We start from the raw sequence: 21,746 nt of genomic DNA, 5'->3' as shown, positions 1-21,746 counted from the left end.
CTGATTGGCAAGCAACATGTATTCAATATTTTTTATTCAACTGATGCTGGCACACAATGCAACACTAAATTATCCATATTCTACTTCTTTTCTTTTCTCAAATTGAACATGCACACAAGATGATATGATAACATATATAAAAATGCAGAGTGGATTCATCCCTAATTGCCAGAGAGGCAAAAGCAAATTCCATCTTATCAATCAAAGTGAATTTTCACTTCCGCACTATAAAGAAGGCAAAATTTACATGACAAATACCCAAATTAAAAGAAAATCACTCGACCAAGTGTCAAATCGGATATATTATCCCAAAATTCCAAACCATAAATTACTATGATTTTCAAAACCAATTAAAGAATCTCGACTTGAGTTCCATTCGATTCAGCTTTATTTTTATCTTGTTGGCTACAAAATGAAAAATATTTGTAGAAAGGGACAAGATATGACATTTTTTGTTATTTTCTTTATTTAATCCGACTACAATACTAATATAAAGTAATCGATAAATTGCTTTTAGTATCTACATATGAAGTAGATACGGAAATGAATGTTGCATATAAATATATGTTTTAGTGTGTATAAAATGGTTAAAAGCAGAGGTTTATTCTGGTGTTCAAGAATATCGTGTAAACGAAATAGAAAAAAATTGCAATTACTATGGTTCAAGAATATGTGATATTTTTAAGAAGAAATTCTCAATATTTTTTGTGTTTTTTTTTTTAAGAAAACTCCCAATTTTTTGGAGGCAAAGCTCGAGTATTTGTAATTCTTTCAAGCTACATGGGAACAAGATGACTTTAAAGATAAAAAATCTTTCTATAAACTTTACAACAAAAAACAATAATGTCTGTTTTGTTGAAAAACCTAACGCTTGGTTAACGTTCCCAAATGTGTGAAGTAAACCCCAACAGCAGCGTCTCCTCTATTCCCCGCCCTTTCCCATTGAACCCTTATTTCTCCGTCTCACTTTCAATCACCATCCTTTAATTTCTGATCTAATCGCAGTAAATAAAGATTCATAATCAGTCAGAGTTCTGGTCAAGCGAACTAGAAGAAATTCCCCATTAAAGAGGGAAAAATGAGTACCGTCGATAAGATGCTGATAAAGGGTATTCGGAGTTTTGACCCCGAAAACAAGAATGTTATTACTTTCTTCAAGCCCTTGACTCTCATCGTCGGGTCCAATGGCGCTGGCAAAACAGTAGAATCTCCTTTATTTTTAACTCTACTTTCAGTATTCAAATTTACCGGTGGGCCTGCGCTATATCAAATTCATTATATTCCATATGTTTGCATTTGCAGATACATTTGTCTATGATATTAACTACGACATCAAAATAGTGCTCTTCATATTGCTTATTTGTTTGTCTGTTGCTATGAAGTTGGGGTGAACCCAGGATTTCCAGGAAAGGGGCTAGACTGGATAAGGAGACGATTCAATAGATTTTGAGATAGAGTAAACAACCTCGAATTTTAGTAAATACATGAATATTTAATTTTTCATGGGAAAATTTTAATGTCTTTTTTTCGAGGGGGAGGAAGCAGCCACACCTCCTCGCCTCCTGCTTGATTCACCCCAGCATGCCACTATCTTCTGGTATTGTGTTATTCTACATAGTACACAGGGTGTAACTTGCTTCTCCGTTCTGATTTATGATATCTTGAATGATCACACACTCAGCAATATTGATAATATCCTAGTCTTGTTCATAGTGCGTATGCATCACCCTACTTCATTTTATGGTTTCATAAGTAAGAATTTCAGTGTGACAGCCTTATTCTGGGATAATTAATTTTGAAATTATACTAAAGTGCACGCTGTTTCTTTTGTAGACAATAATTGAGTGCTTGAAGGTAGCTTGCACCGGTGAATTGCCTCCAAATGCACGTTCCGGTCACAGCTTTATTCACGACCCAAAAGTGGGTACCTTATTTTTCTGGTGTTAGCATAAAATATCACATGTATACTTTTTGTTGAAACTGGCACTTTTAGGTGGCAGGAGAGACAGAGACGAAGGGCCAGATAAAGCTTAGGTTTAAAACTGCTGCAAGGAAGGATGTTGTCTGCATAAGGTCATTTCAACTGACTCAGAAGGCTACTAAGATGGAGTACAAGGCGATTGAGTCGGTCCTCCAAACCATTAATCCTCAGACTGGAGAGGTATGAATCACGAAGATTTTCATTTTTGACTGCTAACCGTTAAAGGTTAAGAAAACTGAGGGTTTAATGCTGTCAATGATAGAAAGTTTGCCTAAGCTATCGATGTGCTGATATGGATCGAGAGATCCCTGCGCTTATGGGGGTGTCCAAGGCCATAATTGAGAATGTTATATTTGTTCATCAAGATGAGGCAAACTGGCCATTGCAAGATCCATCAACACTGAAAAAGAAGTTTGATGATATCTTTTCTGCAACTAGGTATGTAGTGTTCAGTAACAGATAGAACTCATATATAAAACGTATTTCCTGGTTTCATGTTAAATTTTTTGTATCCTTGCAATTAGGTTTGACTTGTTGTTCCCTTAATTGCCGGTGAATTAAAAAAATGGAAAGTGTGATAGAGCTAGAAAACAAACTTTGTCGTTTGGAGCTTGAAAACAAATTTTTAGTACGATCGAGTCGGTACTTTGTCAACACAACAAAGTCTTTTAGTTGGGAAATGGTGAATACTTAAAATATTGAACCTTAAAAATAATATCCGAGATATCAGATCATCATATCATATGAAGTGAGTGTTTTGGTTGCTGTGTCACTATTTCTTTAGAATATTTGTATGATATATCTGCAATATTTTTTAAGTTTCATTTAGATTTTCTGGTTAGGTACACAAAGGCCTTAGAGATAATTAAAAAACTTCACAAGGATCAAACTCAGGAGATAAAGTCATACAAGCTGAAACTGGAGAATCTACAGACTCTGAAAGATGCCGCTCTTAAGGTGTTTATTTATGTTCTCATGCGTTATTAACAACTGTAAAGACATTCAAAATAATACCATCTTAAAGAATTTTTTCTTAAGCATCGCTGTGGTATCCAAATGCTTAGTTTCTTTTTCTGCTGAGTTTTCCCTTGAGATATGGTGCTGATCTTTTAATTTGTAATATTTTGGATTGCGATGATCGTTTTATGTCATTTTTCAATCAGAAACTAAGCTAAACAGTGCAGATGTACGTTTAGAGGATATGAGGCATGATATTGACACCACAAATGTTAAGAAACACAAGGTTTGCTAGAAAATCTTGAAATATTGCAAAACTTGTGCATTCATGTTTGGTTTCTGCTATTAAGAAAATAATAATGATTTTTCATATTGGTATTCAAACTGAAAAGTGAAAACAATGCAAAATCTCTGTAGCATAGAAATTCACATTGTCAAAACTTCCATTTTAGTGTTAGGAGAGTTCCATATTTGTTGTCTGATGTTTATATTCATAGGCACAATTTTGTTCATAGAAACTTGAGGAAAATGAATATGTGCATCCTGTGTGCATGTATCAAATATTTAACTAGCCGGTAGAAAGAACAAGACAAAAGAAACGAGCCTCGATTTGGATAATTGTTGCTAGAAGACTATTCCGCCTCTTCCTGGATATTGTCATTGACTCATTGTCGGTCCACGACTGTGCTGGTTAACTTTGGTCTTTCTGTACTAGTTCTGGTAAGAACAAGTTTATTTTTGCTTTAGTTAGTAACAACTCTGTCGTTTTTCCGGTTAAGGCAGTTCTGATCAGTGTTCGGTAACAACATCATCTGTTAGCTATCCTTGTTGAACTCTATTCCACTCACATAGGAAAGCGGTTTTGAGGTCTCCTTACCGGACTGCTCTTTACTGGTCCATTAGGAACACAGCTATTACAGCACACCAAATTAAACATGCATGGTGCAACCCTCAGTGATACGACCAAGAGACTTTTTCATAATAATTTTTGTTTGTTTTTTTGTGAGAACTTATTTGTTGGTGTTGTTTTATCCAGCTTCGGGAAAGCATTGTGCAAGAACAAGAAAAATCGGAAATATTGAATAATCAAATGCAGGAGCTTGATAGAAAAATTCAAAATGTGGACAGTGAAATTAACCAGACTGAATCATCATTGAAGGATCTAAGAAAATTACAAAGTCAGATAGCTACAAAGTCAGGGGAAAGAAAATCCAAATTCGAAGAACTTCAGAAGCGTTATGCAGCTCTGAATGAGGAAAACGAAGGTCTCTTAAATTTTAGCACAATCTTGTTTCTTCTTCTTTTTTGGTTATATTTTGTTGATTTATATACTATATATTTCATTTTCAGACACTGATGAAGAACTGAATGAGTGGAAATTCAAGTTTGATGAAAGGATTGCAATTTTGGAATCCAAAATTAGCAAGTTGTTGAGGGAAAAGGAAGACGTAGATGAGAAAGTTCGAGTTCTTACCGATGTCAATGGAGAAAATACAAAGGAAATTGCCAAGCTTCAAGCTGCCAGTGAAGTAACCTTTATTTCTCTGCTATGAGATTCTGCATTATCATTCAGTTGTCTTGCATTTTCTGTGTTAATCTACTCTCTTTATTTTGCATTCAGGCTCATATGTCTACGAAGAATGAAAGAGACTTGACCATCCAAAACCTATTGGTCAAGCATAATTTGGGTCCTCTGACGAGTGGACCTTTCAGTGATGAGGTTGCTTTTGACCTGACAAATCGAATTCAATCAAAGTTGAAGTATTTGGACAAGGACTTGCAAGATAAGAAGGTGCCTTCTTTACGCAGTCAAACTAGTGAATTCTGAATAATCTCCTCTCTACCGATTTTCTAGCAGAGAGATGAATGCTTTGCTAAGACATAAAATGCTAATCTTTTGAGTTTCTCTAGTTTCTCAGGACAAACAGAAGCAATTTGTATGATTAAAAATGGTTATCTTGGGTTTTGCGAGATTAGTATGCTTTACATATGCTATAACGTACTAATACTCATGCCAGCAATTATTGGATAAAATTATTTAGAATATTTTTGTATCATATATAATACAGTATCAGAGTATTTTTTGAAATGATAAAGAATTTATTTAAAAGCAATGATTATGTAAACTGGGGAAAATTGATTTAAGGAAAGAGAATAAAAATAAAAGATAGTGTGTTTGTTTATTTTGGGGTAGGTGACATTGTTTTGAGAAATTGTGAAGGAACATACTGTATTGTTTTTTCGGTTGAGCTCTCCATAAACAGGTGGAATTTGAATTTTTTATGTTGCTTTGAGCTATCGATGCATATTTTGACTCACTGAAAGGATTATCTGAACTGTTCTTATTCTTGTCCGGCAAAGACCCCATTGATATATTAAAAGCATTAGCCTGCACCTTGTCATAAAACAAATTATCTTTATGTACTATTTCACTAGCAGACATTAGTAATCATGTTACTTTGCCATTAGCATACACACTACATGCTGTGGCGTTAGCACAATAAAACGTTTACATATCTCAAGGAAAAGATACAGCCCTCGTTTTTATGATAGATTTCATTGATGGGCATTGTCTTATGGGTATTATTTCAGAAATCCAACGAAGTAGAACTCAAGGCAACATTTGAACAATACATGGTTGCAAATGACCGTTGCAAAGACATAGAGGCCCAAAAGGAGGCTAAAGGGGACATGAAGGTTAGTTTTTGCAAATGATAGTTCCATGCTCTTCCGTCAGTGTATTCTGATCGTTCTCATATGACTCTGGTACAGCTTGCCACTTTGAAACGCATTCAAGAGAAGGAGATTGAACGTGACTCTTTTGAAGTTCAGATTTCGGCCACTGATGTGACTGGAATTGATGACAGAGAACGGAAATTGGTGACTGGATGATGCCCCACTTCAATTTTCAGAAGTAGAATTTTATCTTTGAATGCTCAAGTAATATAGGCTTCTAATGTGTGCAGCAAATCGAAGTCGAAAGGAAAGCCAGCCAACTTGCTGCCAAAGATTTCAGCGCAACTATACGGAAAAAACAAGGTGAAGTATTTGCCTTGGAGCAAGAAATTAAGGATCTTAACTATCAAAGAGAGTCCATGAGTGCTGATTCCCATGACAGAGTTGTACTTTCTTTAAAAAAGGCAGAATTGGAGAATCACAAAAAGAAACACAAAAGAATGTGAGTCTGTTTAATTAAGTTGCACTGCTCTATTTCAGAATATTCTTTATCATCTAATATGTATGTACTGTTTTTTCGTCTATAATTTCCAGAGTTGATGAACATAAAGAGGGAATTAGAGGGGTGTTGAAAGGAATGAAGCCGCCTCACAAGGATTTGAAAAATGAATTGATTCAGGTTCAGAGGTGGTTACTGTTTTTTTCCCTTTTCTGGTTTTGTAGTTTGTTTTGGTTTGATTGATTATACATGTGTATCTTCTTGATGTCAATATGGTTGTGCGCTTTCTGTGGTTTGTACTTCTGCAAGGACACGTTTGGAGCATCCGCTGGAACATTATTTGGATTAGCCTTCTATTCATGTTTGTTGGTTTATTTTATGTAAACATAGTACAAAACTGTTTCGCGAAAGCTCAGATTTAAATGAATGGTGCCAACTGCTCCTGTTTCTTGGCATGTATTTTTCTTAGTAAAATCTTAATTTCTCATCTTTTTAAAAATATATTTCATATTCGTTTAAAATCATCCCACAATCGAAATCTTACTAGTATTTTTGCCTCTAGTAATGTAGTTCCTTGCAAATGTTAATGTTTTGTAGGACTTTGATATCTTGATGCACGATTCGTTATTTTGATTTTGCTTCTCCAGGAGGTATGATGGTAATTTTCTCTCTCTACTTAACATACCTTTTGTGTTGCATTGCAGTTCTCTCCAAAAAGAATATGATAACTTGGATAAAAAAGCTGATGAAGCAAGGAATGAGGTGACTATGCTGAAGATAAAAATAGAAGAAGTCAACCATAATCTGTCCAAATTCCACAAAGATACGGAATGTAAGCATTGCTGAAAATATTCATATATGTGAGCATGAGCGAGGAGTGATTATCCATGTTCTTCTAATTGATCAGTTCTGTGATTGGATATTTCAACTAAACAAATTTCATCAAAGTGTATTTTTGTTGGCACTTGTCTCTGGCAGTAACTCTAAGTCAATAATGATATGTTTGGTAAGATGGAATGAAGTATGAATATTCCAATCTCATTCTTTATACTCATGTTTGGTAGAACATTGGAATGAGTTTCTCCTTCTAAAGAGAACTTTTTGGATGAGAACTACTATTCCCACACTTCATTAATATATTTTACAAAATATTTAGCTAATTTAAATCTTTGTGATAATAATAAAAAATAATTTATATTAGAATTATTGTTTTAGGTACTTTTATTTGTATAATAATTGTAATAATAAATAATTATATTTTGTTATTATAAAAATAAAAGTGCCTAAAATAATTATTGTAATATAATTGAAGTTTTGAGAGGAAAAATTCACTTTTCATTAACCACGAAAGAGGTACATAAATACATAAAAGAGTACAGCTAAACCTACAGAAAAGATATAGCAAGATCCCCAGAAAATAGGAACCAACTAACAACCTAAGCTATAAGAAAAGATAAAAGCTAACTAACAAATCAGTCTAAAAGATAAGATACATGCTGGAACGCTAGTTTGACTAACAACACTCCCCCTCAAACTAGCTGATAAATGCTTGTAAGACCAAGTTTTATCATTAGCTCGGTAAAGTTGGGACGAAATAAAGCCTTAGTAAGGATGTCTGCAACTTGCTGTCGAGAGGGAACATAGGTCAATTTTATCACATTGCTCTCGATCTTCTCACTGATGAAGTGCCTATCTATCTCGACATGCTTAGTTCTGTCGTGATGAACAGGATTTTTGGCTATAGCAATAGCAGATTGGTTATCGCACATTAGATGAATAGGGCCTGAGGTTGAGATTTTCATCTCCTTTAGAAGACGATCCAACCACATTCCTTCACATATCCCTTGAGCTAAAGCACGAGATTCAGATTCCGCGCTACTTCTTGCAACCACGTGTTGCTTCTTGCTTTGCCAAGTAACAAGATTTCCCCAAACAAATGAACAAATCCCGGAAGTGGATTTTCGGTCACTTGGAGAACCGGCCCAATCAGCGTCAGTACATACTTCGATAGATCTGTTAGGTGACTTTGAAAACATGAGGCCTTTCCCCGGATCAGCTTTGAGGTATCTAAGGATACGATATACTGCTTCCTATGTGAACATCTGAAGGATCACTTAAGAATTGACTAACTCGGCTCACAGAGAAACTAATGTCCGGACGTGTGTGAGTGAGATAGATTAACTTCCCTACGAGGCGCTGATATTGACCTTTATCCGCTGCAGCTTCTTCAGATCGAGGCATCGGTCGAGTGTTTGGGTCCATTGGAGTATCAACTGGCCTACATCCACTCATTCCTGTTTCACTGAGCAAATCCATCACATACTTACGTTGAGACACAGAAATACCCTTAGTAGACCGAGCCAGTTCTAAGCCGAGAAAATATCTTAGGTGCCCCAAATCTTTGATTTCAAATTCACTTGCGAGAAGTCCTTTTAGTCGTCGTGATTCATCATTGTTATTCCCGGTGAGTATGATGTCATCTACGTACACAATAATGATGGTGATACGTCCATCCTCAAAGTGCTTGTAAAAAAGCGTATGATCAGCTTGTGACTGAGAGTAGTTATCCAGTTTCAATACCTTGGTGAACCTCTCAAACCATGCACGCGGAGATTGCTTGAGTCCATACAAGGCTTTCTTGAGTCTACACACTTTACCCGTTGTTTGCTCAGATTCAAATCCCGGGGGAACATCCATGTAAACTTCTTCAAGTAAGTTGCCATTCAAGAATGCATTCTTTACGTCCAGTTGGAACAATGGCCAGTCTTGATTTGCTGCAATGGATAGCAAGACCCGGATAGTGTTGAGTTTAGCAACAGGTGCGAAAGTCTCTTGGTAATCAATACCATACGTTTGTGTGTACCCTCGTGCCACAAGACGGGCTTTGTAACGATCAATGCTTCCATCTGCCTTTTGTTTCACCGAGTACAACCATCTACACCCTACGGTTTGCTTCCCTGGAGGAAGTTGGGTTAGGATCCATGTTTCATTATTTTGCAGAGCCCGATACTCTTTTAAAGTAGCTGATTTCCACTCCGGAATCTTCATTGCCTCGTGAACAGATCTAGGAATGGAAATCTCATCTAATGCTGTCACACAAGCCTTGTATTTGGTAGATAGGTTTGAGCATGATACAAACCTCTGGATAGGGTGATTGGTGCAGGTCCGAGTACCTTTTCTCAGAGCAATAGGAAGTTCTGGACTATGATCATCTCCTGGTGGTCTTGGTTGCTGATCGGTACCAAGTTCGAGAGTAGGCGAAGTGCTAGTATGTTCAGGAGAGCTTGTGGCAGACGATTGGTGGTGCTGATTTTGTTCAGGCACATTTACTCGTTGTCTCCGAGTGTACATTTTTATTGGTTCATCGAGAAGAGAAAGGTGTTTGGGATAATCACACGGAGATATGGTGGGTGAGTCAGGACCAGGAGTGGCAGTGGCCATCTGAATAGGAACAGAGACCGGAGTAGTGTTAGGAAGAGGAATGTGATCAGTGTTTTCAAGAAGGGATTCCCAATTGAGTGACTCGTAAGTAGTGTGGTTCTCCCCCTGAATAACATTATTTGAAAAATAGGGCTTATCATCAAAGAATGTAACATCCATTGAGTGGAAGAATTTTTGTGTAGTAGGGCAGAAGCACTTGTACCCTTTCTTGGAAGGAGAATATCCTAGAAAAATGCAACGAATTGAGCGAGCATCAAGCTTACCACGATGTTGGGAATGGACATGAACAAAGGCCGTACTCCCAAAAAGTTTGAAAGGTATATTTGTGATTAAGTGACTACTAGGGTATAAGGACAGAAACACATCTAATGGACTCTTGAATTTAAGAACACGAGAGGGAAGGCGATTGATTAAATAGTGGCTGTAAGGACTGCTTCACCCCAAAATTTTTTAGGTACATTAGATTGAAAGAGAAGAGAACGAGTCATGTCGAGTATGTGGCGATTCTTTCTTTCCGCAACACTGTTCTGTTGTGGAGTATCCACATATGAACTTTGTTGCATGATACCATGGGCTTGAAAGAAAGGGCTGAGAGTTCTGTTAAAGAATACCCTAGCATTATCGGTTTTTACTACCTGAATATTTGTTTTAAATTGAGTGTGAACCATGGCATAAAAGTTTTTAAAGATCGCTATAGTTTCAGATTTATCTTTCATGAGGAAGGTCCAACTTAAACGAGTGTGGTCATCAATAAGCAAGAGAAACCATCTAGCCCCGGTGATATTTGGAATCCGATTTGGTCCCCAAATGTCACCGTGAATGAGAGAGAAGGGTGTGCTTGGTTTGTATGGCACCGGAGAATATGTGCCACGAGTGTGTTTGGAAAATTGACAAATATCACAGTGAAATGAGTTTGGATTTTTATTGATGAACAGAGAAGGATACAATGTTTTTAGATAAGAAAAATTGGGATGGCCAAGACGATAGTGCCATAACATGATTGCATTATCTTTATTAGACTGACTTCCTAAGTGGCTTTCTAATTTATTGATTGACCAACACTGAGGACTGTCACACCTTCTCGGTTTAGGTTTGATTTGAAGGAGATAGATGCCGGAGCAAAGTCTAGCACTGCCAATCGTCTTCCCCGAGCTCATATCCTAAAATACACAACAATTCGAATGGAAAGTGGTCACACATTTAAGGTCACAATTGAGTTTGCTCACAGAAATAAGATTACAGTCAATGGTGGGAACAAACAGCACAGATTGAAGGACAATGGATTCAGATATATGAATTTGGCCTTCTCCAATTACTCGGGTGCGAGTGCCATCTGCAATACGCACTGTTTGGTAGTTGGTGCATGGAGAATACGTTGAAAATAAGGATCTGTCACCTGTCATGTGATCCGAAGCTCCGGAGTCGACAATCCATGGAGTAGAGGATGATTGTGACACATGAAGACCAACACTAGGGCTGTTGGTTGCAGCAGTAGATTGAGTTCCCACCTGAGAGAACATCTTCTGTAGGGCATCCATTTGATCTTTGGTGAAAGGTGTGGTTGCATGATGGACAGGCTGTGTGACTGTGTTTGCACGTGCCTCTCGGTCTTGGTTCCGATTTGGCTTCCAATCAAGAGGCTTACCATGAATTTTCCAACACGTTTCTTTTGTATGGCCTGGCCTCTTGCAATGGTCACACCAAGGTCGACCTTTAGGATGATAGTTGCTATTGTTGCGAGAGGCAAGAGCAGTGGGGTTGGTGGTTGTATCACTAGTGGAGATGAGAGCTGAGGTTTCGATGGTTAGTTGACTGTTTGATTGGCCGAGTATGACACGTTTACGGCTCTCTTCTCGGCGGACTTCAGAGAATACTTCACGAAGGGCTGGTAGAGGTTTAGTCCCGAGGATACGGCCTCGCACATCATCAAGAGTCTTGTTTAGACCCATAAGGAATTTGAATATGCGCTTGGTCTCAATAATTTGACGGAAGAAGACACTGCCGTCCGCACATTTCCAATTATAAGACTGGAAGAGATCCAGTTGTTGCCAATATCGGCTAAGTGTGGTGAAGTACAATGTGACAGATTGCTCACCTTGTCGGAGATCTTGTAGTGTACTTTCAATGTGAAATAGTTCAATAGTGTTTTCACTGCTGGAGAAAGTATCACGGGCCGCATCCCAGATTTCCTTTGCTGTAGAGTACAACAGAAAGTTCTCGCCAATGTCTATGGTCATCGAGTTGATTAACCAAGACATGAAAATATTGTTTTCAGAACGCCAAACTTTGAAGGTCGGGTCATTTTGACTAGGCTGAACAGCAGCACCAGAGAGGTAATCATCTCGTCCTCAGTCCACTAATGAACATCATCATGGATTGGGACCATTGGAGATAGTTTTTATCAGTCAATTTATGACTGGTAATCAAACTAGTTATAGGACTGTTTTCTGTAGGATAAGAAGAAGATGAGTGAAATGAAATAGATCCCTTTGGAGATTTCTCAGATTCATCACTCATGGCTCTGATACCATGAAGTTTTGAGAGGAAAAATTCACTTTTCATTAACCACGAAAGAGGTACATAAATACATAAAAGAGTACAGCTAAACCTACAGAAAAGATACAGCAAGATCCCCAGAAAATAGGAACCAACTAACAACCTAAGCTACAAGAAAAGATAAAAGCTAACTAACAAATCAGTCTAAAAAATAAGATATACGCTGGAACGCTAGTTTGACTAACAACAATCATCATAAAAATAATAATATTATCAATGCTAGTAATAATAACGATTACTATCATTTAATAATAAAAAATGACATTGATTCAATAATGATGCTAACATTAATAATTAAAATAAATAAAGTAATGTTATGACATTTAGACATAGTTTTAGTTGAGAGGATGCGATCTCTTTTCTACTCCAGTTTAATCAGTAATACACAATGTTTTTTTTTAAATAAAGTAAAATAATAAGTTAATAATCATGATAATAATAATAATATATACTAAAATAAATAATTATTTAATAATTATTATTATTATATTTTATTGAATGATAGTTATTTTAATAAATAAAATAATAATATTAAAATTAATGCTAACATTAGTTATTTGATAACATTGATTTCATAATAATTAACAGAGCATCAATAATAATTATTTTTATTATCATTATCAAATAATAATAATAACATTTTTGAGTAGCTATTTTTTTTAATTTTTAGTTAAAAAATATTTGATTTATTATAAATAATTTCATACCATTCTTTTTTTCATTTATTCTTGTACAAATAATTGGAATGGAATGCAACTAACATTTCATTCTCATTGTTATCCCATTTCTACTTAATTCTATTCCAATATTAATCATGGCCGAAGTTCTTGATGATACTCTTAGTGGTTTCAGATTTGTTTCAACTTTACTTTCTAGGCGAGGGGACTACACATCTGCTCTCATAACCTTATCTTTGGTGCAGTTCTTTTCAAGCCCTTCGAGACTGGAGGATTGAAACTTTTTATAAGGCTAGGATAGTAGTTATATAAGAATCCATAGCGTCCATGTGTTGCTTGAAGGAATTTTGATATGCGATTGTTTCTTTACTTTTGGGCTGTCAAATTATTGTTGACTTAAGCTTCAATATTGTTATTGCGATTTTCTCGATGAATCGAGTGGCTTGTGATTGTTTTGTACCCGATGCAGCAAGAAAGAGATTTGTCGAATCTAAACTTCTGTCCTTGGACAAACATTCTGGTGGTGTTGATTCTTATCTTCAAACCTTAGAAATTGCCAAAGACAAGAGAGATGTCCAGAAAAGGTTTTTCCTTCTCTTTTATTTTCCCCAATGTTTTGAATAGGCTGCTATTACTAGTGTCTAAAGCAGTAAAAGGCTGTAACATGTCATTCATTATGTATAGTAAATATAACATCGCCGATGGAATGCGACAAATGTTTGATCCATTTGAAAAAGTTGCTCGTGCTCATCACATTTGCCCCTGTTGCGAGAGGCCCTTTTCTGCAAATGAGGAAGATGATTTTGTTAAAAAGGTTACTTTCCTAATTTTATTAGTAAATGAGATGTCTTGAAACACTTTATACTCTGGATTAATGTGTATTCGTTACTCATTATACTCCATTTACAGCAAAGAGTGAAAGCGACAAGTTCTGCTGAGCATATGAAAGTATTGGCTGTGGATTCTTCAAATGCTGATTTTCATTTCCAGCAGTTAGACAAACTTCGAGTGGTCTACGAAGAATATGTCAAAACCGGCAAGGAATTAGTTCCTCTTGCAGAGAAGAACCTTGAGGAATTAAAGGAAGAATTGGATCAAAAGAATCAAGCTCTTGATGACGTAATTGTTACTGTGATGTATTCTGCATATAATCGTTTAGTTCTGCTTGCTATTTTAGCTTTTTTGTTTTTTATGTGGAGATTCAACACAATGTCACTAATTCCATGTCTCTTTTAAATATGTACGCTGTAGGAAATGAATTTTGGAAAAGGTTTTTGCTTGTATTGTTAGAATTGATTCTTTATTATGGAGTCACATCTATGTTGGTTCCATTTTTTTATGTGCCTTTGACTGTGAACTCATTGCATTCTCAGTCTTTACAAATACATAGCTTATATTGACAATTCCTAGTGGGTTGCGCATAGTGTTCTTCTCAAAAGAGTTGGAGGTATTTTACTTTCATGTCCTTTGTTTGACCCAAACTTCACATCTATCCTATTTTGAAATTTGTTTTTCAACATTTTGGTTCCTTTGGCACTGAGACATGCACAGTGACAAACTTTTTACCCCTTGGGGGTTTTTCCCTGTTGACTAGCAATCTTGGTTTATCAACAGATAAATGGATTCCATCTTTGTTTTTGTCAAGCTTATTGAGCATCTTTTCTCGGTTTCTCACAAACATGGTAGAATATTTCTGCTTAAAAAACCTTGTGGTTTGCAGATACTGGGTGTTTTAGCTCAAATAAAGGCTGAAAAAGATTCAGTTGACACCTTGATACAGCCAGTTGAAACTGCTGATAGGCTATTCCAGGAATTACAAGCTTTGCAGAATCAAGTGGAAGATTTGGAAAGCAAACTTGATGTAAGTGTTCAAGGTGCCAAATCCTTGGAAGAGATTGTGTCACAGCTGAAAATATTGGAAAATAACAGGTTTGGTGAAACTGACTGAAGATTCTTTTGCCGTTCAACATGTATGGTTTCGTGGACACTTCCAATTTGTGTATGCTTTAATGAAATTTAAAGAAAACAGGTTCTTTTTATAGCGATGTTTAATTTTTTCTCTTTTACCTTCATCTGTGCTTATTCTTCTTTCTGCTGATCATCAGGAGCAACTTGCATCGTGATCTTACGATTTTAAGAGAGGATCAGTTGTTCATGACACAGGATTTGTCTACTCATCAGTTAAGGTGGAATAGTGTAAGAGAAGAAAAAATTAAGGTTGCCAATCTATTGTCCAATGCTAAAAGAGCCGAGGAGGAGTTAAATCGTCTTGCAGAGGAAAAACATCAAGTTGATCTTGAGTTGAAGGTAAATTTTTTTTATGAAGAGTGTCTTCTTTATCATGACTTGGCAGCATGTAACACTCAGGTCAGTGTGATGAATATTAAATGCTATTGGGTTGCCAAAGTGAAGGTCATGAAATAGCCTATAAGATTGGTGCTTACTGAGGGGTGCAATCGTAATATCTTTGCCTTTTTTGCAGAAGTTCTTGCATCGTTGTCGGAGTTACTGATCTTTTCTTGAGTTTAATGGCCCCTAGAGTTTTGGTATTTCATTGTGTTTACCAACAGTTGAAGTACATAACATTTTGTGAATCAACATGGTAAAGTGAATGAACACGACATATTGTGAACCAAAAATGAATTCCAATATTCCGGTAAAGTAGACACTGCAATTTTTTCTTATGGTCTATGTTTTAACATGGAGTCAGAGAACCTGGCAGTTTGTGTTTCTTCACGTAAGTTAATTCTTTTTTGAGAATTTACAATCTAAATGCAATTGGAATGCGGAAGAGTTTGAAACAAATATGAAAGTAGTTCGAGAATGTCAAAAGCCTAAAATAATCCGTGTCTATCACCACCCTGAAAATCCCGTGTAGATCTCTCTACTTTGTTGAACTCTCTCATTCCCTTTTATTGTTAATGATACATATATTTTACCCAATGTGCACAAATGATTTACTGGAATTTTCTTTTGCTTTCTATTAAGTTTTGCAAATAGCCTCTAATAACACTGGAAACGATGTGTATCTAAAAGTGAATATATATTTGTTGAGTAAAGCATGGGAAGTGGAAAACCTTCTATTAAGTTTTACAAATAGCCTCTAATAACACTGGAAACGATGTGTATCTAAAAGTGAATATATATTTGTTGAGTAAAGCATGGGAAGTGGAAAAGTTAAGTCGATGACACGGTCAAGGCTTTGTAATATGTTTTTGTAGGTTTTGGAATTTGATTGTGAATTTTGTCATTTGTCTTCCTTGTCAAAAAGAGTAAATAATTGCAGTGGTTGTCCCCCTGGAAGGAGTTGAATCTCGTTTGTCTTTATGGTTTTACATTTGATGATTTTGATGGACACGCCCTATGTTATCTGCCAGTTGTGTGTGTTTTAATACTCCTCAAACTTTCAGCTTTTGGTGGAGGATCTCGGTCCTCTGGTAAAGGAGAAAAATAAACTTCTCGAGGACTACAATAACTCGGAAGTCAGGCTTAATCATGATTATGAATTGTGCGCAAACAATCACAGAAAGTATCAACTGGAAGTTGAAACCCTTCTCAACATGAATTCTACTATCAAAGAGTATGTTTTTTCAGGCCTTACTTCTGAAGTTGATATCAGTCGCATTGTGTTTTCTATAATTAGTTCTATTTGACAGATATGATAACTTGAAAAGGGGAGAGAAGTTGAAAGAACTGCTAGAAAAGCAGAATTTATCAGAATTTGAACTACAAAGATGTGGGACCCGAAGGAACGAACTATTGACAGAACTGGAAAAGTGCAGAGATTTGACTCGCAATCAAGCAGAACTAAGACGCAATATAGAGGAAAACTTAGAATACAGAAAAATGAAGGCTCAGGTGGACGAGCTTACTCGGGAGATTGAATCACTCGAAGATAGTGTGCTGAAGATTGGAGGTCTTTCCAAAGTTGAAGCTCAGCTTCTAAAGCTCTCGCAAGGAAGAGAGACCCTTCTTACCGAGGTTCGGAGTTATCTAGTGCATCTCTTTGCTATGGCAAACACTCATAAAGCTCTGTAGTGAAATCGCGCAATGAGCTAACAACATTCAGATGAAAGTTTTTTATATAAGTTGTGCAATTGAATCTGATGGTTTTGGATGCATAATGTGATGCACATATTTCAGGAGCAATATTGGTTGCTATCTTACTTCAAACATTATATAATGAGCTGATGGACAACACACTTGCAAGAATTAATTTTTCACTGGTGAAATTTGTGGTTATTTTGGTTTGTTGTCCAGACTTTTTTGATTTACTTTAACCTTGGCCATCGCCATTCCACTCTTATGAATTTACTACCCGAGTTAATGAGTGAGAAATTTTCTTGCTGCAGTTAAATAGGCATAAAGGCACCTTATCTGTATACAAGAGCAACATTGACCGGAACAAAGTTGATCTTAAACATGCCCAATACAAAGATATTGATAAGAGGCATTTTGATCAACTAATTCTGCTTAAGGTTATTTTTTAAATTTCAGCTTCTAATTCCATTTCCTTGTATGTTTTGTTGAGTGTAGTAAATAAGAATCTTTTTCGACAGACATCTGAGATGGCAAATAAGGACCTAGATCGATATTATAAAGCACTTGACAAGTAAGCCCTTCGATTTTTGAAATGCTGTGTCTTCCAGTATTTTTGCTAATCAATAAGTTATTTTAAAAGATTTTGTTTGATAACTACTGTTGCAAGGAAAATGAGGTTGTTAAATGGCTTTTCTGTCTATCACCGCCTTGTATCTCATGCACTGGTCTGGATCTGGCTGTTATTGTTTTTGCTATTGCCATTTTTATGTCCCTATTATCCTCCACCATCAGCAATGTTGCTGTAAAATCTGCTGAACCTGCTTCTGGTATAATATTTCATCACGTCCATCACATCTGCCCTTAACTTCTTCCATTAGCATACTAATCAATGCCATCCAGAGCTCATGTGAGAGCCCGTGCTTCTAATTAATATTTAATCACCAAACAACAAGAATTAATTAGTGTAAACAGCGAAAACGAGTTTAAAACGTTCATTTGGACCTACAAAAATTTCGGCATCACCTCCACGTAAGTAGGACATCCCAAAAATTTCAAAACACAACAATATCATTATACGCTCGAAAATAACATCAAGTTCACAATCAACCAAACAAATATCCTACAGGCGCACTGGCTAGGACTAGACACAACATGCCACAAATAAAATCCAAAACAACATAAAAACATCACAATACAGCTACACATGGCATCTCTCTGGCAAATGTATCAAACCAGTATAATATATAGATATCTGGGAACTCTGACAGAAACCAACTGACTATTGGGTACCACTCGTTGACGCTAAATTCCCTGGAATGACCTGTTATGGCATCAAAAACAACCACAACATAAAAAAAAATAGGGGTCGGAACCCAGTACGACAAACCAGTAAAATTACGACGTATATAAAAGACATGTAATAATACCAAGTAAATGCAATGATATGCGATGCATGAATGGTAAAAATGGAATGACGGGTATCAGACGGAGTCCAAACGAATAGCATCATCAATAGAAACAGTGGCCACCCGTGCCAGGGATGCAGCATCAAATCGCCGCTCGTCCATGCACGTAGCATCGGGAATGCGAGTAGCTCGTCCCTAGCTGTCATCTGGGAATGTGGCTAATCCTATCACACTCGTCCCTCTGATGACTCAATATATCTCAACAGAATCAACATAAATTGTTGTCAAATGAGTCAAGGCTCAAAATGTTATGCCAATACAATTTATGCATGAATGTATCAGAATAAACATTCATGGCACATAATAGCAAACAAGATCCACTGAATATTCTTACATGCCAATATAAGCGTCATAATAATATAGGTTTGACCGTACTCCAACTACAACTTACAATACCGCAATAATTTCTTAAGGACTTTCTGATGAACTTGTTCAACGATATAACCTACAATATAAATTCACTATATACTTCAATATACTGCATTCCAACTGAATAAAATAAATTAAATCGGAGTGGTTAAAAATCGAATTCTCGGCAGCCTATAAACTCATTCAAAATCTGGAATTTCAAGTATGATGCTTCAAAAATCGAGGCTTAAATGCATTCCGGCGCCGGAAATACGGTTCACAGGTCATAAAACAAGCTGAATAACAGGGAAAAACTTAATACTTCACTTATATAAACTAATCCACAAAGAATCGAAGCCGAAACCTTACCTAAAACCGGATCAAAGCTCACACGCAGTTGCTGGAAAACAAGCCGATCGAGCTCATCACCTACCGATTCATGGCAGGAAAGAAGCTAACAGACTGGAGGAAGAAGGTTGTTGGCTGCTGCCTCACTTCTCCGGCCTCCGGCGGCATTGCGCGACTGTTGCAGAAAGAGGAGGAAAGGCGACGGGGTGCAAGGCAGTGAAATTTTTTTTATCTCTTTGGCTACTGATAGGCAATAATATAAAATGGGTTGGGTTAAATAATAAAGTGAAATGGGCTGGGCCCAACTTGATTATTGGGCTCTCACAGCTCATTTTATTACTTCCCCATTCTCCATCATCAGCAGTTTTGCTTCACTTTCAAGTTCTTTATTTTGTCAATTTAAGTGTACCTCTCACTTTTATGCGGTTGTGTCCTATGGTGTATACGACATGTACAGATAGATTTATGGGTTCTGTGCTTTTATTTGCATGTTTTAGGAGCAGGTTCCTCTAATAGTTGGCTTTGGACATGCTGAACATCTATCTAGTCTTTATAATAACCTCTAGCATTTACCCAAATTTCTTCTCTATTTCGTCCATTTCTGATTTGATAATATTACTCTTCCGACAATCTTGGAGTGAATAACATGTGTCCAACCATGAATGGCTAAAAGTTGTCGTTATCTAATGGTTGAAAGAGGTGATTTTAAGATGATCTTTTAATGGCTTTCTTTTCTCCGTAGACTTATTTAATGCATGTTATGATATACTGTATTCCGCTCTGTTAATATTTAATCAGAATTTCTTTGTTATTTTAGAGCACTCATGCGCTTCCACAGTATGAAAATGGAGGAGATAAATAAGATTATACGGGAATTATGGCAGCAGACCTACAGGGGACAGGATATAGATTATATAAGCATTCATTCAGATTCTGACGGTGCTGGTACTCGATCTTACAGCTATAAGGTAATCAGCAAGCATTTTCATTCATTAATTTTTTATCCTCGATGAGTGACTCCACTTCTTTTATAATGGTATTTCCATTGGAACATTGTCCTCCTTATTTCTCTACTACTTTTTCTTTGGAGGAATTATCTCTTGAACTTGATAAAACTGATTTAGAAATGAACTTGATAAAACTGATTTAGAAACACTCTACAAACTGTGCCCCATAGAAGTTTCAGTTTGTTTTCAGAACCTGGAAACTTGACATTTGGATAATCTTTACATGAGATGTCGCATCACCAGCATTCTTGTGCATTCTGCTTCTGAATTGATGTTGTTAATGCCCCCATCTCATACAATTGTGAGCCTTAGAAAATTTTGTGACATATGCTGCTGTTGGCCAAACTACTTGTACCTCTTTTAGATACTAGTTCATGACTGATAATACCCAAATTGTCCAATGATGCAGGAAAACCTTTTGAATAAAATTAGGAATTCCTTTTAAGGAAGAAAACTAGAATATAATTCACAACTTTGTAATATTTTCAAGGCATGAGAGAGAATTTAATATTTTCCAGGGGCCTTTTAAGAATGTCATTTGGCTGAATTTATACTAAATTCTATGTCCTCACCACGAGTTTAATGTGGTGAACTTGTTGTCGTCTTTTAAAAATAAGACGCTGATGTTCTCATGGGGGATGCTTGGTACTGATGAAAAGGTTTTTTAAAAAAATAATATTAATGGTACAGTTGCATGTATTAATCCAGTTATATTACTTGAAACGACAGGTCGTCATGCAAACTGGTGATGCCGAGTTAGAAATGCGAGGAAGATGTAGCGCTGGTCAAAAGGTAAATGGTAGTTGAAGATGTGGCATGATTTCTACATCAATGCACATTGTTGTCCGGCATGGTCTTTTCAGAACTTGGATTTAACTTTTGTTTTCCCCTCCTTTTTTTTATCACAAGTTACCTGATGTTTGATGTTTTTAAAGCCCAGGATTCTTGTTTCAGGTCCTTGCTTCGCTCATCATCAGATTGGCACTAGCTGAAACTTTTTGCCTCAATTGTGGAATACTGGCGCTTGATGAACCAACTACCAATTTGGATGGCCCTAATTCTGAGTCTCTCGCTGCGGCTCTCCTTAGGTGAGGATTGAGAAATGGTTTGGAAGCAACAAATGGGTTATTAATGTTTGTGTCTTGCAATAGACGTATTATCCCGTTTCCTATTCTATCATCAGAATAATGGAGGACAGGAAAGGCCAAGAGAATTTTCAACTTATTGTCATTACACACGATGAGCGCTTCGCTCAACTTATTGGCCAACGACAACATGCTGAAAAGTACTACCGTATCACCAAGGATGACTAGTAAGCTAATCTTCTTATCTCGCCTTTTTTCATATATGTTTTAGCATAGTTTTTCATGCAAAATATCGTACGTACTACTACTTTAGTAACTCATTTTTTTTCTTTTTCAGTCAGCATAGCATAATTGAATCACAAGAGATATTTGATTGACATAAATGAATTGCTCAAGTTGAAGATTCACATAGATGATGATTCCACCTGCTTCTTGAATATAATGTAATCATTTTGAATTTTTATTTTAATGTATTCATTCGGCATCTGTGTAAAAAAATATTATATTGATTTACTTGAAATATGGGATGCTTTTATCCATTTTGTTTGTACTTGTATGTTCTATCGCTTCTTTGGTTGCCCGGGATTGATGATGACTGCAGAATTTTACAAGTTTAATGCCATCACATATCTATTAGTGATTTTCCAGTGTTCTCAAAATTGTT

General features: G+C 36.4%; 1 protein-coding gene across 7 annotated transcripts; it reads left to right on the top strand.

Annotated features, from left to right (window-relative positions):
• The first annotated feature begins 862 nt into the window (after window positions 1-862).
• On the top strand, window positions 863-21,725 carry LOC142556257 (DNA repair protein RAD50). Of its 7 annotated transcripts, none has more exons than XM_075667646.1 (28): window positions 863-1,201; window positions 1,303-1,597; window positions 1,834-1,920; window positions 2,001-2,161; window positions 2,244-2,419; window positions 2,824-2,938; window positions 3,975-4,203; window positions 4,289-4,467; window positions 4,560-4,730; window positions 5,531-5,635; window positions 5,711-5,818; window positions 5,905-6,116; window positions 6,209-6,301; window positions 6,818-6,945; window positions 13,257-13,371; window positions 13,472-13,601; window positions 13,697-13,906; window positions 14,508-14,716; window positions 14,893-15,094; window positions 16,198-16,367; window positions 16,444-16,768; window positions 17,140-17,265; window positions 17,347-17,399; window positions 19,808-19,958; window positions 20,727-20,789; window positions 20,952-21,085; window positions 21,181-21,309; window positions 21,420-21,725. In XM_075667646.1, the coding sequence occupies exons 4-28, from the start codon at window positions 2,105-2,107 to the stop codon at window positions 21,457-21,459; spliced, it is 3,630 nt and encodes a 1,209-aa protein (XP_075523761.1). In that variant the 5' UTR covers window positions 863-1,201; window positions 1,303-1,597; window positions 1,834-1,920; window positions 2,001-2,104; the 3' UTR covers window positions 21,460-21,725. The 7 variants fall into 7 exon arrangements, with proteins under 7 accessions (XP_075523761.1, XP_075523760.1, XP_075523758.1 ...); XM_075667645.1 differs by having other exon boundaries at window positions 1,994-2,161; XM_075667643.1 differs by having other exon boundaries at window positions 1,303-1,626; window positions 1,994-2,161.
• The last annotated feature ends 21 nt before the right edge of the window (window positions 21,726-21,746 follow it).

This window comes from Primulina tabacum, chromosome 9 (genome assembly GCF_025594145.1).
Source record: "Primulina tabacum isolate GXHZ01 chromosome 9, ASM2559414v2, whole genome shotgun sequence".
NCBI classification, from domain to species: Eukaryota; Viridiplantae; Streptophyta; class Magnoliopsida; order Lamiales; family Gesneriaceae; genus Primulina; species Primulina tabacum.
This window is presented reverse-complemented; position numbering and strand designations above follow the sequence as displayed.

What these genes read in the sequence shown, in the direction of transcription:
- LOC142556257 (XM_075667642.1), top strand. Translation starts at nt 1,079, where the DNA reads ATGAGTACCGTCGATAAGATGCTGATAAAGGGTATTCGGAGTTTTGAC. An exon ending in AAAATATTGGAAAATAACAG is followed by an intron (nt 14,717 to 14,892) that starts GTTTGGTGAAAC and finishes GCTGATCATCAG; the next exon opens with GAGCAACTTGCATCGTGATC. An exon ending in CGTATCACCAAGGATGACTA is followed by an intron (nt 21,310 to 21,419) that starts GTAAGCTAATCT and finishes TTTCTTTTTCAG; the next exon opens with TCAGCATAGCATAATTGAAT.